The sequence below is a fragment of the Patagioenas fasciata genome, chromosome 1, assembly GCF_037038585.1.
Source record: "Patagioenas fasciata isolate bPatFas1 chromosome 1, bPatFas1.hap1, whole genome shotgun sequence".
In the NCBI taxonomy this organism is placed as follows: Eukaryota; Metazoa; Chordata; class Aves; order Columbiformes; family Columbidae; genus Patagioenas; species Patagioenas fasciata.
This window is the reverse complement of record NC_092520.1, coordinates 114,824,821-114,843,375: the sequence shown is the minus strand read 5'-3', so window position 1 is coordinate 114,843,375 and position 18,555 is coordinate 114,824,821. Positions and strand designations below refer to the sequence as shown.

The window sequence follows — 18,555 nt, the reverse complement described above, 5'->3', positions numbered from 1 at the left end:
AACAAAAGTATTTATTTCTGAAAGATCTTCAAAGATCTCTAGTTTCTGTTCTCTTTTTTTAATTTTTATTTATTTTTAGCAAGCTAACCCTGTGCTGTATGCATTGGATAAGCACACACGAGTAGGTTTAATAGTTTTAATTATACTACATACTAGTGGTAAGAACAGTAGTCTGCTGTACAAGTTCTGAGCATTTATTGTTGGGATTTGCTGTAGGAAAACAAGCAGAAATTTAACACTACAAAAGTGTTGGTTTAAAAAGAAAAGTGCAGCAGTACACCAAAATTAAAATGGAGTTATTCCTTTTCCTCTGGTTTATACTACACAGTGAAGTGAGCACCACTTATGAACTATGTTAACTAAATCTTGGTGCATATGTATAATAAAGCAGGATGTAACTGTAGTACACTCGGACAAAGGTGTTTTTTTCCATTACAGCTGGAGTTTCATACTTACTACATAACAAGCTTTCTAGGGGTGCTATCCACATATTTTACTTACTAAATTAGAGCAATATTTTTCAGTGTGCTAATTTCCTGGCAACTGGAACAACAGATAAAAAGCCCTAAGATTTCACCCAACAGCTCAAAGAGAAAGAGACGGTAATTCAAAAGGAGAAAAATACAGAAGCAGGGTGAACTGCATTGATCATGAGTGCTGAAAGAAAGGGCGTTAGGTAACATTTCAAACAATGATACAGAAGGCCTCAGAATGAAAGGGATTAAATACTTCCACTGGAATTTCAGGGGCAAGAACATCCCTATTGAAAGTAAGATGATATATCAAGGTGGGACTCAAGGACAACTTAATCAGTCTCAATTATGTTAAAGAGATGGGAGGAAGTAAAGTTACAGGAGATTGGACTCAGCAACACTTTCACACAGCCTAGTGTCTGCCACTGAGTATATGGATGCAGGTTCTGTGGGGTGACACCTGGATTGTTTCCGAAGTCACAAACCTTTTAAGTACCTCAGACCTCATTTAAGGATTTTATACTCACCGTTATAAAGTAGTCACGAATATTTTGGAAATCTGCCTGTCAGAAGATATCCTGCCTTCCTTAATCAGAAGCAAGCATGTCAGCTATAGGAAGTTCATGGCACATTAGATCAATTTAATGTTCAATTTTTCATTGTTTATAGATAAATTAATATTTGGTCTATAAAATCAGCAAAGCTGAGGTGAAAACTTTCAGAAACAGTCACATACATTTACACACACTGATTTATTGTGAAATTTACTGCAGAACCTAAAGCTTCGGATTCTGAAAAATACAACCAGTTATGGAGGTACTTGTAGTTTTAGATATCCAAAAATTTGTTTGTGCTCTTTCAAATGAGGTGAATTTACGCAGATTTCTCTAGCTTCTAGCAATACATATGTAATTCATTTTATCATCTTTGATTAACACTATGTGACACATTAAAAGGTTCATAAGAAAATTAAAGGGCATCTTGTTTCTCATGTAGTTTTACATCAAGGTAACCATGTGTCTCATTCAGAAGATTTACAGCAAACAAGTTGGGCAGAGTCTCTAGCCTGTGTGTCCCTTATGCCATTTCCATTCTCAAAATTATTCCAAATTTCTTGAAACACACAGGAACCTTGGGGAAGTCCGAGTAGTCTCCTGACAGTCTTTTTGCCTCCTAAGGGCTAGAACTCATCATGAAACAAAAAGGTTCACTAAAAACTATGCTAGAGTTGTGACAGAACTCAAAATATTTAGAGGCTGAAACACACTACAAGTCTTCTGAAAGGAAGTGTGCATTATGAAAATCATCAAGGTAGTGTCCCTTTTATTAATCTGTGCAGGAAGACACTTAAGAGTATTTTCAGTCTAATTTTATAATTATGGCTTTCACCACAGCTGAAAGATTACTGAAATACAAAACATTCTTTCTATGCAACTTTTTAAAATGGAAGAAATCACATCCATGTTGTAGCATACCAGTAACTAGGGGAATGAAACACAACACAACAAATATTTGTCAGTGCAAAGGATGCCTCATATATAAGGAGAAAAATAAATTACACCAGCATGCATAAACTCTTCATGTAGTGTATTTTATATATAAGCCTACTAAATGCCATAATTTATGTCTGCTATTTTATTTGAATCCAGAAAGTGATAAAAGTATTTCTCTGGAGCTATACTTTATAACAGATAAATTTAATAACAGCAAGAAGTAGGTTTACATCTCCAGTGTCTCAATCTTGGCAAATTTAGGCCCAAGAATTATGGATCCTTTATAATTACTTTCCCAGTATGAGATACAGTTCATAATCTAGAGTATTTTTATTGCTTCCTCACTGTATGAACCCCAGGAGTGTGGAGAACTAAACATGACACAGAACCTCCATTTGTATTGTTTTTGGCTATTTGGAATTCTGCAGAAAGGCAATTTCTAAATATAGGCAGGACATCTGAGAAAATTGTCTTTAGTTCCTAGAATATCGTCCACAGCAAAGGCATCTATTCTGTAATACCTGTGACTAATAAATTCACTTCAAACTGATACATAAATCTTAGGTAGCCATATCAATGCCTAAACATTCATATTGCTTACCTAGACTGTCCTGCTCAGGTGAGTAGTCTGTGCAAAGCATATTTTCAAATTCTGCTAAAAAGCAGTAGTAACTAAAAAAGCTTTCCTGAAACTTGTAAGTAATAATTAAATGAAAATAATTTATTCTGGATTAAAAAAAAAAAAAAACAAACAAAAAAACAAAACCCAAACAAACAAAAAAACAAATCAAACAAACAAAAACAAACCCCACCACTAAAAACCCCACCACATAACTCCAGGCTATTTGAGTCTCCAGTGGTGAAACTGAAAATGAAACTACTTAATCATTCTTTTACCTAGCAAATTGAGAGTGTAGATGAAACAAACAGAAACCAAAGGCTCCAAAATGCTTGACACTACTTGTGATAATTTCAGTAAAGCCATTTTTGTTTAAAATCATGATAAATGAATTGCCTTCACTTGTTACACGCATGAAGGGAAAAGTACACATTCCTTAGAGTAACTCATTAGACTTCAGACCAGTTTTTCCAGAAACTGCAATGATTCAGGTTTTGCAGAAAGAAGGCACATGCCTCAAGTTCTCACTTTTTAAGAATTCATTCACATCGAAAGCTGCTTCCTGTGCACACAGACTAGTTCAAAAACCAAGTCAGACACAAAAATACTCCATGATGCTACAGGAGACTTGCAGTAGAAGGCCCTGATTCAGCAAATAGTTCAGAATCACAGAATGTTAGGGATTGGAAGGGACCTCGAAAGATCACCTAGTCCAATCCCCCCGCTGGAGCAGGTACACCTAGATGAGGTTACACAGGAATGTGTCCAGGCGGGTTTTGAATGTCCCCAGAGTAGCAGACTCCACAACCCCCCTGAGCAGCCTGTTCCAGTGCTCTGTTACCCTCACTGTGAAGAAGCTTCTTCTCATATTTAAGTGGAACCTCCTGTGTTCCAGTTTGCACCCACTGCCCCTTGTCTTGCCATTGGTTGTCACTGAGAAGAGCGTGGCTCCATCCTCCTGACACTCAACCTTTACATAATTATAATCCAATTTAAATACTGTTTTAAACATACTGACCATTCAAACCTAAAGACCCAATCTAATCGTAGCATGAGGGACATTCTGGAGACATGGAAGACCCACCTGGGCACATTCCTGTGTGATCTGCTCTGGATGAACCTGCTTTAGCAGGTGGGTTGGACTATATTATCTCTAGAGGGCCCTTCCAACCCCAACCATTCTGTGATTCTGTGACCAATGGATTTCAGAGTGACCCTGTAAAGCTAAGTCTACTAAAAGAAAAACAGGGAGAGGACTATCAGAGTGGTTTCCAGACATTTCAGCTGGAGGTTGCAGCTCTAAATGTTTACACACGCTCTGCTGTGCCCTGCGCAGCACAAGGGCCCTGGGGTGCAGGACCTGCTGTTCTCAGTCGCCTCCTGCTGATCCTCGGGTTTCTTTAGCCCTAAAAACCTAGAAACCCATTCTCCACACTCGCTTTCCTTGTTTTGCACCCCCTAATCCAGCCCTCACCTCTCTCCCCACAGCCACCAACGCCTAAGGATAAGCGCTCCTTTCAGTCTCAGCCCCAGATCTCCTAATTCAGACAAAATTTGCCTACAAAGGGCAGGGGCTGGCGTGGAGAAGGAGGGGAAGGAAACAAATAGTTTCTTGTTGCTTTAATCCCTTCAAACCTGGTTTAAACGCCGCCCGGGGCGCCCTGGCAACCCGCCCAGATCTAGCGGAGCCGGAAAAAGCGGCCGGCGGGTGGCCCGGCCTGGCCCGCTTCTCTGACCCCAGGAGGCGCCTCAGCTGAGGGGCGGCGCGTCGAGGCGGGGAGGGGGCTGTTCGCCGCCCGCTACGACCCCTTCGCAGTCCGCACGGATCGGCCGGGCCTCACGGTGCACAGGGACTGGCCAGCCCAAGGCGGGGTCCGGGCCGCGGCAAGGGAGAGGGGTGAAGGCTACACACCCAGGAGGAGCCCGTCCATGTCAAAGATCAGGTGAGTGACCGGCCGCAGCGCGGCCGCGGAGGAGGAGGCGGCCATGGCGAGACCAGCGCAGCCAGGAGCCCGCTTGACGCTGGCGCAAGCGCACTCCGTCGCCGCGGCCGAAGCCACTGGGGAGCAGTGCAGCCGCTGGGGGAGGCTGGGCCAGGCCGAGCCGGGCCCGGCCCGTGGCGGCGAGCGGGTGATGGTGCCGGAAGCATCGTTGGGCGGCCGGCGGTCAGCGGGGGGAAAGGTGGTTTGTTTCGTTGTTCTTTTTGTAAGACGAAGTCAGTTTCTCTTCGTGGGCCTCTTGTGGAGGAGCCCAACTTGATGCTGTTTATGGGAGAGGCGCCTTTTGACTTGTTCAGACCTCATTTCCTCGAAAAACTTGGGCGTGCCCGTGTAGAGATTTACCAGGATAATATTATCGCTGAATCATGCTTGGGGCTTTAAAGAAAAAGGTGTAAATCTATATTAAACTGTGAGGAAAGAGTAAAGGTGTGTAAACCTGGCTCTTAAGGGCTGCTGGGCACGAGAATAGTTAATTGTGGGTTGTTCTGTGAGTTTTCTGAAACATTCAAGAAGTTCTGAAGTTCACGAAACAACCCAATGTTCTCAACATAAAGTAAAATCTTCCTGTGCGGATGCATAATCTGATATTGGCTGGGCAGGTGTGAGGGAAAGAGGTAACTTTCCTCATTAGCCTTCCTTTTGTGTTTTTTTCATGCAGGTACTCGCTGTTGGGCATCACAGTCTTTGAAATACCAGTTGCAGAAGCAAGCATGAAAAAAGCCATGTCAGGCTCTCAAGGTGGCATGCTGGCTTGAAGATTTGTCCTACTTTGCCCTTCTGTGTGCAGGCAGTGGTTAGTTGTGGCTTCGCATAAAGGCAGTCCTGTCACCTTTGTCTGTAGGTAGGCCTCTCAGCGATTCTTTCTTTTTCTGACAGCGCCTTCCTTTGAATTTGGCAGTATTCCACCATTTTAGCAAGTTAATGGTGGCTATTAAAGCCCTAACTGTAGGTGTCATACAATCATACTTAAATTTTAATTTAGAACCCTTAGGCATCTTGCATACACCCAAAACCTATCCCTTGAAAAAACTGTTACCTTATATTTGTCAGAAATACCATAGACTCAAAGTCCTCATACCTCCTCCTGTTTTGGGAAAAAAAAAAGACAACAAATAAAACATCCTTGGCCTTTACTTTTACCTTTTTAATAATAAAACTTGTCTTTCAAACAGTTTTTTGAGTTGGTTTTCTGGTGTTTTTTGGTTTTTTGTTTTTTACTTTTTGCTTGTCTCATTTTGTAGTGGTTTGATAATTCTGCTTAGGCCTTGCCTATGTAGGCTAGGAAAAAATTGCGTAGTGCCTTAAATGTATTTTTTCTATGTCGTGTAGTCATCACATGCATCTGTTAGTTTTTGTGTAGATTTAAGAGAATGGATCCTGTGCTTCCAGATCAAATTTTTTTCTGTAACCATGAGAGTGTTAAGAATGCCCACAGCTGGTTTGTTTCTGCAGTAGACACTGTGTAATATGTAAATGATCCAACTTTGTTTCAAAGAGCAAATGCATTAGTTTGCTTAACAGTTCTCTTCTGTGGGAGCATAGCTATAATCAATGGAAAGGTCAAATCCTAAATACAATATGTCCAAAAAATATTAATCTGTTAAAAGGAATAAAAAAAATATTATAGTAATTTCAATGCTTATAATGGTAGTATTCTGCTGTTCAAAGAAAGAATGTGTTTCTGGTGTAAGAGTGTACTCTGTTGTGGCAAAAATTTCAAAAGGGTGAGCGATGAGTTTGTATTGCAGTTGTACCTGAGGTGGATTAATCCATTTTCTAATTATCAAATATTCTAAAAAAAATCCATCTTTAATTGTTTTGGCTGGCCTAGTAACACCTGTTTTTATTAATGAGAAAGAGCTATGTCGCTCGTGTATCCAGATTGATTTTTGTAATTAGAGAGAAGCGTAAGTATTTTGATCACAACTCCACCTCCCCTACCCTCCCCAAAAGCGGAGATATTCACTATTTGTAGCCCGTAAACCACCAGTTGATCTCAGAAAACATAAGGCTTATGCAAAATTTTTAGGTGTTTAAAGGGGAAATAAATAATAAAGACAGCCATTTTGAAGAAAAAAAAAATTGAAATGTAATACACAAGTTGTTCAGGGTTAAGCGGTTTGTATTACAAATCTAACTGTACACATTTCAAGACAGTCAGATGACCTGACATGCTGATGACCTCAATTTGCTTTGCTTTACTCTGGCTCATCAGTGATAATCAGCGTAATGTTAGCTTACTTGATTCTTCAAAGCTACATTCAAACACAGGAAAATCTTCCCAATGTAGACAAACTGTTTAGAGTTATTTAGTTTGACTAAGTATTCTTACTAACAGAGTGGAAAGGGTTCAAACTCCAAGCAGAACTTTTAATTCATGGTAGATTATAGTTTTCTAGATGCACAAGTAAGTGAAAATGATGATCTAAGTTTTATTTGAGCTGTATTAAATATTTGTCTCAAACATCTCAGCAGTAGTATTTGTGTCTTGTTTTTTAAGGAGGAGTGTAAAGAAGTTGAGATTGAGAATTGCGCAGTGGTTTTGGTTTTTTTTTGTATTTTTTTTTCCCTACATTATTATTTATTTTAAGCCTGTTTCAAGTAATAAGGACTTCATTTTAATAATTTTGAGTTCTGGGAAACATACAATGGTGGAGGTACAGTAACCATGAAAACAGTTCATTTTATGCCTACAAACCTGAAGTCTGCTTGTTGAGAAGGGTGAACTTGGGTTACTGAGACATAATCATGCAAATAGACCTGAGTCCTGTGAAGTCTGAAGAACAGTTAACTACATACACATTTTTAAATGAATTTTACTTGCTATCAGGGCGCGTACCAAGTCAGATGAATAACTCTTCGCCAAGTTTTAAATTTTATGGTGTAACATAGCAAACATACATGCTGGGGGTCCAGGTTTTTGAATTACTGTAAGTTAGCTGCCAATAGGTAGCCCTTCTTAACCAAACAAGTCTGCTTTATCTGGCTTTGTAATAATATGTTAAAATCACTTTGTTTCTTGCATGTCAGAAAAGGTGAAAATACTTGGGTGCATTTCCAAAGTGTTTCAAGTATGCAACACAAAGTTTTATATACACATAACCTTTTTTTTTTTTTTGACCTTTCTGTGTTGGTTTGAGTTTTCTTTACCTTGAAGCTAAAATGTTTTCCACATTACTGAAACTTGTGTGACTAAAGTTATTTTCCTGGAGAGTAAAAGCTTCAGAACATGTTTCTTTTCTTAGGTAATACACTTGACTCAAAAATTGCAGTTTTCTATTTCACTACTTCATACGGTGCTCCAAACATGGATTCACTTACATATTTTTATAGCATTGATAGTAGCATCATGTACTATGTGTTTCACACAGAAATGACTGACTTGATTTTTCTTGTTCTGCAGGCGCCTTTGCAAAGAGGATAAACAAGATTATAATCCATTTTAGTTTGAATATTATAATCTAAAGCTTTCAGAATGATTTACAAGAACAGCTGTTAAACCCACTATTAGTAACGAATTACTTGGAATGACTTAGAGTTAAATATAATTTAATTCAGGTATCAGCTGAGATTCACAACAGTTGCTATAGTTGAGCCTATAAGCCCTCAGAATATCAAACCCCTCCCAGTGCTGGATGTCACGTAACAAGAGCTTTTCACCCTAAGAATATGAAATAAGTGAATTTTATTGTTTCTGTTTGTGTTTTTATAGTTGCAAAAGGGAAAATGAGCATATGCCTTAAGGCAAAGAAATAATACCGTACACCTGCTGATCTAAGTCATGTTTTATTGATTACATAAGTCAGAAGGGAGTATATCATCTTTTATGAATGATGTTGGTCTTCTTACAGCCAAGCAAGCTGAAGGAGAAGAGCCATCCATTATCTGGATTTTGATATTTGCCAGCAATTACAAGCGAGTTAGTTACAAGAAAGACATGTTACGCTTCAGGAGAGTGAAGTGAAGAAGATATATGTTGGTCATCTGAAAATTTATACAAGGCACTGTAGAAAGGTTCTTAAGCAGCAATGAGGGGTGAAACTCTAGAATAGCTAGCCAAGCACACAAAAGGGAACAAGGGATCTCAGATATTTTTAGATGTCAGTTGCTGTGTTTATTGATAGGATTGTACAACAGAACGAACGGTTTCTGAAGCTGGGAAATGAAGACCTAAGACCTTTTTTGTTTCTGTTAAAGTCAATGAGAATCATTTTCTCATCTCTATGGCATGTGAATTATCTTTTTAACGTAATTTTTGATTTTCCAGTAGAATATTGGCTGCGCACAGGCAAAGTATTTTGGTGATTAGCAGTGTCATTGTACTTGAAATGCTGAATGGGTATGTTGATTTGCCCTAAACTATCAGAAAGATTAGGGCAGAAGGGAATACATCCCCAGATAAGATCTGAGGTCGTGTATCTTACTTTGCTTTTCCTGTACAAGATGGGCTTCCTCTATATGATCTTTTGCAACTTTTGTTTATTATATCTAACTTTCTGTTATTGCAGGAGCCTAAAATACTGATTATGCTCTTGTTTTTTTTATTTTTTTTTTCTTGTCTGCATGTGAAATTAATAGCTACCCCGTTTCCCCAAAAATAAGACAGGATCTGGTATTAATTTTTTGCTCCAAAAGATGCCTTTTTTTTACATTTGTAGCTGCCTGGACACTGTTCAAATTGACATTTTTATGAACTGTAACTAGGGCTTATTTTTGAAGTAGGGCAGGTATTTTGAGCACCCTCAAAAATCCTGAAAAATCATGCTAGGGCTTATCAGGGTAGGTCTTATTTTTGAGGAAATGGTATTTTTTTTCATTTTACTGTAGTTTGATTGTTAGAATTTATAGGAAAAATTTTGTAGTGCCATGTGGAATACACGTTCTGTCAGCCTTTCTGAGCAAGACATACGTTACTTGGTTGCCAGCAATAAGGGTGGAACTGAATGCAGTCAGCCTTCCAGCGGTGCCTTTCAGTCTTGTGTTCTGAAGCTCAACCTCTTCAAAGGCTGCAGTAATTACATCTTCAGATGGAAAGGAGAGAGAGAAGGAATTGTGATTCACTGGGTCACAACGTCTCCAAGCCACTGATCTGTGATGCTCCAGATTCAGGTTTTATATGTGTGTTCTTTACTCAGCAGGCAACAAGCTGGGGAGTTCAATCTCCAGAGCTCAGACATTCTGCCTACTTCATGGGTGCATGCCCTTAAAATTTTCTGTCTACCCAGAGGAGCCAAGCAGAGATAAATGAGTGCCCTAACACACAGCCCAGAATGTCTACATGATCAGGGCAAACATACTATAAGCTTAGGTAGCACAGGAGGGCAGCTACCATACAGTGCCACAGCCTTTCTTTTTTTCCAGTGATTCTGGCAGTCTGTCTGGATCTATCTAGCCAGAGAAGCAATAACACTGTGCTGCAAGATATGAATTAGCAACTCTGATCAGGAGGCAGAAATGGTGGGAAGGGAGAGGAGGGGGCAGTGCCAAGCAGAGCTATCCAGCTGCTTCTTGAGTCCCTGAGTTCTGTTAAATAAATGAGCTTTTCCTGACAAGGGGACTTGGGACTTTTCCGTGGCTGAAGGAGTTAACGTACCCCTCAACCAAGTTGTAATTCCATTTAGGAATACCTTCATCCTGAAGCTACTGCCCTCTCTTCCTGCCTACATGTGCAGACATGTAAACATGCACTGATAGTGTGCTCCAGAACATGTTGTGCACAGCCAGTGTCAAATATGCTTTGTGAGCACTAGCATGTAGGGCACCAACTAATTTTGGGGTGAGAGATAGTCCCTGTATTCTGTTGTTCACCAACTTCAAGTATATGTTTACATACCTTGAGAAATTAGGTTCAGTGTGTTGTAACAAAATATATGAGAAAATGATGTAGCCATATTTTATGCTTTGAACTAAAATTTTCTTAGCAGAAGATCTATAACAGACATTTGTTTTCATAAAACATTTGTAAAACACGAAGCATCACTTGTAAATACTGATACACTTAGATATTAGAGATACCTAGAAGGAGCTTAGTACCTCCACCTACTAAGTATGTCTCAAACATTTCACCTTGAGTTCTATAAGGTCAATGATTGCTCACAGTGACACTGCAGGATTGAAAGAATGCTGTATTTCATGTGCTTACATATAGATAAGACCATAAGAGATGTTCAAGATCTAGGTGAATTCTTTGAGACAGAATTGTGTATGCTTAAAATGTCTGTCCAGACATTATGCCTGATTTGTTTTAAATCCATCGCTGAATCTTTTGCTCTGCCAGGATATCCAGTGTTCTTCCTCTTTTGTTTTTTGGGGGTGGATTTAACAAATGACGTTCCTTTAACCTTTCCTCATAAGTTATGCTTCTGAAGCTTTTAGCATTTTAATTGCTCTTCAGGATTCTAGTTTTTCTGTATCCCTAGAGAATTCTGACACTCAGGTAATGTTTAGCTTTGTAACTGTGGGTTTTATAAGTGAAAAAATAGGCTATATTTTACTAATAGACTGCTGCCTTAGTCCCAAGTACAGCATACTTTTGAATTAACATAAGAACAGAACTACCATTTTTGTCATAGGTTTTTTTGGGGTTGTTTTTTTTTTTCACTAATGAATGGTTTGTCATTCTTATGAATATTTTTTACTATTGCTGCTTAGTCAGGTTGTTCCCCATTTTGTACCAAATCGAAAGCTGAAAACTTGATCCCACTTATCCATTTTAAAATTTTCTTCATGGATCACTTCTAGCTGTATCCTTATTAATTAAGAATAGTCAGTATTATACTTCACTGAAAGAGATGAGGGGCAACATATCTAAATGATGAAGAGCTTAATATCTCTTCACCAGTTTGAAAGAATTTCTGTGTTTTTTAAGTATGAAGAATGATGAACTTGCAAGCCTGATGGGATACGTGAACAATTAGTGGTGTGATTAAGTTTGATCCTAAACTTTTAAAGCTTCGGCAGCGATGTTTTGATGAACTGAGGCAAAAGGTCTGCCTCACTGCAACTCTTCCCTTCCACCGGATTCCAGCAAATCTAGTTATGCATCCTTCTATCTCCTTTTCTTCTCAAACATGATTTAAAAAATTATATTTCCTTTACCAATTCGATCAGTTGAACTCACTTATACATATGAATATTCTTATATAAATGAGTAGACGCTACCTTCCACTTGGTGACAAGAAGACCAAAGTATCTTAAGAAATAGTGTTTCTAACAAATTATGAAAGAAAGTACAGAGTTGGACTTAAGTGTTCATATCTATGTGGGAAGGAAAAAAAAAAAAACAACACAAAAACACCTCTTGGTCAAAGCAGATAATATATCTGTTCCCTATCATTGCAGAATACATTACTGGATAATGTAGTACCCTATTCAGTATGGCCTAAATGCAGCCTCCCTGTTAGCATTGCAGTTTTCTCACCTACTTATGCTTTGAAGTCATTGAGGAAGTGTTGCTTTAGCACTCTTTAGTAAGTCTAATCAAACATGGAGACAAAGCTCAAATTAAACCCCTCAGTTCAGTCTTCATTCTGTGACCGGATTTTGATAGGAGAGGGGGTTTGTTTTTTCACTCATTAACTCGTGATTTTTTTGTATATTGTTTTAGTTAGAATGAATAGACCTTTTTACACTGCATTTTGGTTTTCCATGTGAAATGTCTTGAATTGTCATGTTAATTAGCACAGACAAATCTTTTCATTCAATCCATCTACATTTTTGGCATATATATCCTTGTCGTATATATCACTACTTTCTTCTAATTTATGTGATTAAAAGTTTTTGAATTAATTTTGCTTAATAATAATTTGTCTTAATTTATTGTAAGTAGTTATTATTATACATCTCTAAAGAGTTGCAGTGTATGTACATAAGGAACTTGGTGAAGTACAAATATTTCTGTGTTTTGGCAATGGATGTTGCAGCTCATCTGTTACATCTTGTATTGCTTCTTATATGAAGGATTTTTTCTCAGTACCTTTTAAAATATCATTAATCTAAAAATATTATTAATCAAATAGATTAAAACTAGCTGGTTACTTATTTTAGGGAGATTGACAATATTTCTGTAAATAGTTTTTATTTTTACTTCTTAATGTTTTCAACAACTGCAAGAAAATAAGTGCAGAGTTTTTCAAAGGTTTAAGTTAAAGCTAGTATTTCTTGTTTGTATTTGAGACAGAGAAAAGGTTGGCAGTTTAAAATGGTTTCAAAGTTGTTACAGTAAAATGTTATTTTAAAGCAGAGGGAGGAAAAACTCAGGAGAAGAGCTCTGAACAAGCTGTACCAATTTCTTGAACAACAGAAAAATGTAATTTAAACTTTGCATTTAGACAGCTGTTCAAAAACATTGGTTCAGTTTGATTTCTCACAGTCATTGTTAGCCTGGAAGAAAAGTAAAGTTTTGTATTGAGAAGGCAAGGCTTGAATTCTGTTAAGTTTTACTGGCGTTGGTTGTGACACATCTTTGGACACAGATCTTTCTCTTCCTAATCAAGTTTCCTTGTGAAAAATACATGAACTGGGGTGGAGTGAGGAGGATCACACATAAACTAGGTAGCACTTTTCCAAGTCTAATGAATGATTTTTCCTACTGGGGTACTTGGACTTCCTGGGAGGAGTAATTTTCTGGGAGCACATACGGTTTCTAAGAGAATGTATAGTGAGCAAACCAAGATGGGCTGTGGTGGACAGTAGTTCTGTGCGTACAGTGGAAAAATTTGAAAAACACTGATCTGAAATTATGCTTAAAAAGGTGTTTTAATGTAGTTTTTAAGAAGTTGCTGTGTAGACATTATGCAGGAACCCTTACCATGTGTACAGAAGGCAGAAATGTACCTGAGATTAAGGCACTTGTTTTCCAAAAATACCATGCAAAATCACCAGCCTTTGAAAAGCCTAATGGGAGACCTTCAGCAACGAACTAAAACAAGTGTCTTGGTTAGACATGTATAGATGAATTATGAAACACATTGAGATTGTTTCCTAGTCTCTTATCAAGAAATACTATTGGTGTTGTATAACAAGAAGTTGCCTTTTTCATTGTTGCCCTTTCTTCCCCTCCACCTTTCTGTTTCAGTTCATGTGACCGGACTTTGTACCTATTTACCGATAATAAGCCCGCAGCCATCTTGTTTGAAAACTAGAGGCAGAAACTGAAACAATTCCGTGCTGCCAGGTAAAATGCCCCTTCTTCCCCAAAGTCTGTCATTTATATGTAATTTCGTTGTAAACATTGAGGTCATGTATAGTTGGAGTTCATAATCTTTCACAGCTCAAAGCAAATTCTTCGTGACAGGAAATTAGCAATTCTGAGAAGTAGTGATATATACAGTGTTGTCTTTTCCTCCTTAACTTAAAACAATGGATTTTATAAGAAATAAAAGGATCCTAATACTGTCTAGTCTTGTCTGTAAGATACTATCAACTGTAGTGGCAAATAATGTTGCAACAGAATGCACCTAATAGTTAAGTATTCCAGTGGAGCAGAACAATCCCTGTCTGCAACGAGTTAAAAAGTGTATAAGCTTTACTTGAATTATGAAAGCATTTTGAACAAAAAAGCAAGCAGGGTGTTTGTGAACTAGAACATTTTCCAGCTGTAGAACAGTGGCTTTTCTCTTACCACTTAAGGTCTGGTTGTTTAAAAAGTAATGTTAGAAGTGTATGTAATTTTGATTATGGACTCCGTTTCAAGAACCAAATGGAAATGAATTGTTAAATAGTTTTGGAGAGGGGTAGGTTCTGAAATAAGCTTGTAGTTTTGAGGTGACTCTGGTTTGTGTGCACTGTATGCGATCTGACAAAATCTGTGTGATTCAAAGGTAGAAGCCTGCAAGACTTAACTGTAACTTTTTAAGTGATGTTAAATAAATCTGATCTCTTCCTTTATAATCTCATATGCATCCAACCTGCTGTCAGTGAGTAAACACAGCTACTAAGGGGGCAGTATCTGAATTACTGAAATAGGGAGGATGGCAAGGAAAAATAAAGGTAAGGAAAATATCATCACTTCTGAATAGGTTGTGTCTGCTGGGCTTATACAAAAAGACTACATTTGGGCAACTGCGCTGAGACAAGAAGAAGCAAGATGAAAGAGGAGAAGCCTGTTTAACCAAAGCAAGTGTTGAACAGCATCTGACCACGTAGATTATTTTCTATGCAGATTGTAATGACTCATTAATAATATGGATTCCATACACCTTGTCTTCTCACAAACATATTTTTTGCTTCTGCCCTTAGGGTTCTCTCTAGGTGGTTTCCAGTAAGTGCAGACCTCTATCTTGGTGTTAAATCCCTGTCAGACCAGCAGCTGAGGCTGCTTTAATACTAGGAGAGCCACAGTCACCAATAAGTAGCACTGTGTTCTCCTTGCTAATGGCAGGATCCGAGTTGGGAGAGAAGCTGAGAGACACAGCAGCAGCAGCAGGAGGAGTAATGGTGGAGTGGTAGAGATAATAGCAGCAGTACCTGGGCAAGCAGAATTGGAGGCGTCAAAGAGCTGCATCCAAGAGGTATTCCCTCTGAGTTTAAATTGGTGGTACATCAATATTTCTTGAATAGGAAGGGATTTGGAATAGGCTAAGACATGGTTTAGAAAGATTAACATTACAGGTTTGTGGAGTGACTTCTTGATTGTATGAGTGGAAGTTTAGGGGTGAGGAGGAATGAAATAAAATTAGCTTAGGGCGTGAAGGGGGATAAGAGGAAGGCATTTGAGATGGACTGTTAAGTTTTTAACAAGAATTGTGGCTATGAGAGTCTGGGCTGTGAAGATAAAAGTTTGGACTGTTTCAAGTTCATAATGACAGTGATCAAAAATTTACGAAAGTTTTAAGTTCCACAGAATCACAGGATGACTGGGGTTGAAAGGGACCTCTGGAGATCATCTAGTGCAACCCACCTGCTAAAGCAGGGTCACCAGAGCAGATCACACAGGAATGTGTCCAGGCAGGTTTTGAGTGTCTCCAGAGAAGGAGACTCTACAGCCTCTCTGTCACCCTCAGAGTAAAGAAGGCTATGGTGTAAAAATGGTGTAACCTTTTTTCCAGCATGCTAAAAGAATACTCATCAGCCATACTCATACAGAAACCTTAGCACATAGAGCTCAGACAGACCTGTTTTCCTCTGATGTTGTCTTAAACCAGCCAGACTGGTGGTTTTGTTGTGTTAGATGTGGATATGGTTTCTGCAGGAATCTCTAGCATTACAAAATGTATTTAATTAGAAGTCAAAGTCAATAAGCTAGGAGGCTACTTTATCATCTTTTTGGTTTGGTTTGGTTTTTCTGTTTTGTGGGGGTTTGGGGTTGTTTTTTTTTTTTTGGTGTGTGGGTTTGTTGTTTTTTTTTTTTTTGGCTGTTTTGGGTTTTGTTTTTGTTTTGGTTTTTTTGGCGATATTCATATTCTGCACTGCTGACAGAACCGTCAACTCTGATGAAGAAAATTAAAAGCTGTTGACATGGACTACTCATTTACAAAAGTTACTCCTAGCTACGTAAGAAGCGTCATGTCCCCAGTTCATATAAGTTATTCTGACAGGCAACTGATGTGTTGTGTATTATAGCAGTTGTCTAATAACAGCAGTAAAGTATCAGTCTGAAATGATTGGAAAATTGCGTTATTCATTTCAAAGGTACTTGCAACATGCATGAGTCCAGGCCAAAAGATAATGAGACCCTTGGAGCTATTATTGAGAAACTGTTTAAATGCTAAAAGGAAGTTAATACTGATGTACCACAAGAAAATTGAAAAAAGATGTTTTTGGAATACTTTTTATTTGTGCTCTTGAAATGTCCTACAAAATAAGGTGAAAATGAAATGAATTACTGCAATCTTGGGCTAATGATAATTTTCATTTGTTTTTTCATGTTGGGATTTTGCCTCTTAGCTCCCATGTGCAAAGGGATGGTGTTCTGATTTAACAACCAGAATATACAAGTTTCCAAAAGCCCCTATGAAAGAGACAGGGAATGAACTAGAGAAAAAGAAAAGGAGGGGGGAGGAAGGGAGGAGGTGAGAGGGAAGGAGCCAGAATTTTCTACTGGCACAAGGCAGAAGGAACTTGGATACCTTGTGGCTTAAACTGCATTTTTTCCTGTATTGCTGTAATACAGTATATACTTTTCTACACTGTTCGAGATACTTTTTTTTTTTTTCTATCAGACTCTAAGGCAACATTTAGCCACTTCTTGTTTTGTAGGCAGATATTTTTAGTCTTACAATTATTTGCTGTTTCAGATATCCTTAATTTTAAGACTTTTGTTCTTATTGTTGCCTAATCCTATGAAGTTTAAATTCTCTCAATGTTTTTGCCAAGATAAGTGCATTCAGGTTTTTTTTTTTTCTTGATGGAGAGTAAGTCAGCTTTTACTTTGTATTAAATTATTAAGTCTTTGGAACTGGGATAAAAAGGGGCCTTATTTTGTAAATGTCTTTGCCCTTTAGCTTGTACATTTTTTTAGAATATTCTGATCCATGTAATTTTCAATCAGGCAGCTATATAGCCACTATGCCTCTCACAGCCCTTCGTAATTGTACAAGTGTTGTTTCCAGGGTAAATATTTTCCTGGTTTGTAAGACCTCCTCATTTCGTCCATGCCTTTTGTTTTCCAATTATTTTATTTTATTTTAAAGCTATTTTGTACTTGTAGAGTTTACAGTGAATAATGCTAGTGAAGTATCTCTGCATTGGAGCTGGTTAGAAAATGGCTTACCATTTTTTATATATGTATATATGTATTTCTTAAGCTTTTTTTTCACCATGTTAATTGGGACAAAATAAAAATTATAAATGGATAATTCTGTTCTCTTTGTTCTAATTTTGCATTAGATCTTAAAATAATAGGAGACTTGGGGGATAATCTTTTAACTGTGTTCAAAATAACATAGTAGAAGTATCTTCCTGCCCAAAAGAACAAAAAAAAACTGCTTGGTTTCACCTTATAAATCCTAAACAGGCTATTTTTCTAGGTATAAAAGTAAAGGAGAACAATTTCATTTTCAAATCGGGACATTTTGAAAAACTTCCTTTGCTTCAGTGTTGTTGTTTTTTTTTCCTTACTAGAATTAATTTTGTCAAAAAAATTCCAAACGATTTTTCATGAGACATGTTCATAACTATTTCCAGAGTAAGGACATATTCTCTGAATATTAGTTGTATGACGGAAGTAACAAAAGACATTTACCTTTGTTTTAGAAACTATAGAGAAGGAATTTGGTCTTCAAAAAGCAGCTACACTTACTTATTTTAAATATCTCTTACTTGTGCAAATGAAGAGGAAGGAGAAGCTATTATTTTATGTCTTGTGAGCCTCCTGCTTACACCAGCAACACCATCAGTCAGCTGATCTCAAATTGAATTATTTTTTACTTAAAAAGCTTTTCTATTTCTGTCCCTGGTAGAAGGCTCCCATTTAGAATCTGGATGGATGGGATCACAACAAAGAAACCTTTAGCTAATGGTAATCAATGAAAGTAATTTCCCATTGGATCCGTTCATCCCTTTTCATTTCAGGTGTGGTGTATTGGCCCTGGCTGACAGCCCAGCACCCACACATCTGCTCCCTCGCCTACTGCCCTCCCCAGTGAGATGGGGGAGGAAATAGGAGGAACAGGAGTGAGAAGACTCACGGCTTGAAATAAAGACAAGAAAGTCCCTTACCAGCAACTGTCATGGGCAAAATGACTTGGAGAATTTACCTTAGCATATTGCCAAGTAGCACAAATATTTAATTACTGATTGGATATTGGGAAATAACAAAAAAGTAGAAACATTTAAAGATGCAGAAAAATCAGTTTTCCTTCAGTTTTCCCCAGCTTGACTTCAGATTCCTCTCTTATACCATCTTAGTCTCCACACTCCTGACATCTCCTGCCGTGCTACTGCTGCAGATCACACTTGGTCTCTTCAGTGAGGTGGTGGGTGGCACAGGAGGACAAAGCCGGTCCTTGGCTGTTTCCCTCTCCCACTCC

The 18,555-nt window shown here is 38.1% G+C and overlaps 2 protein-coding genes across 17 annotated transcripts in view; one reads left to right on the top strand and one right to left on the bottom strand.

Annotated features, from left to right (window-relative positions):
* The window catches only part of PUDP (pseudouridine 5'-phosphatase), an 82,653-nt gene extending 78,002 nt beyond the window's left edge, over positions 1–4,651 (bottom strand). The window contains exon 1 of the mRNA XM_065856161.2: positions 4,498–4,651. Coding sequence (XP_065712233.1) covers positions 4,498–4,573 — 76 coding nt within the window. The 5' untranslated portion in view covers positions 4,574–4,651. The remainder of the gene's footprint in view (positions 1–4,497) is intronic.
* Positions 4,250–18,555, top strand: part of STS (steroid sulfatase) — a 111,099-nt gene continuing 96,793 nt past the window's right edge. For 2 of the 16 annotated variants that reach the window (XM_071813073.1, XM_071813143.1), the window contains exons 1-4: positions 4,252–4,528; positions 5,244–5,426; positions 13,662–13,760; positions 14,967–15,096. The gene's annotated coding sequence lies outside the window, so the exon portion shown is untranslated. Of the gene's footprint in view, positions 4,767–5,243; positions 5,427–13,661; positions 13,761–14,824; positions 14,847–14,966; positions 15,097–18,555 lie in introns of all 16 variants that reach the window. The other 14 variants (XM_071813107.1, XM_071813100.1, XM_071813097.1 and 11 more) reach the window with 12 other exon arrangements.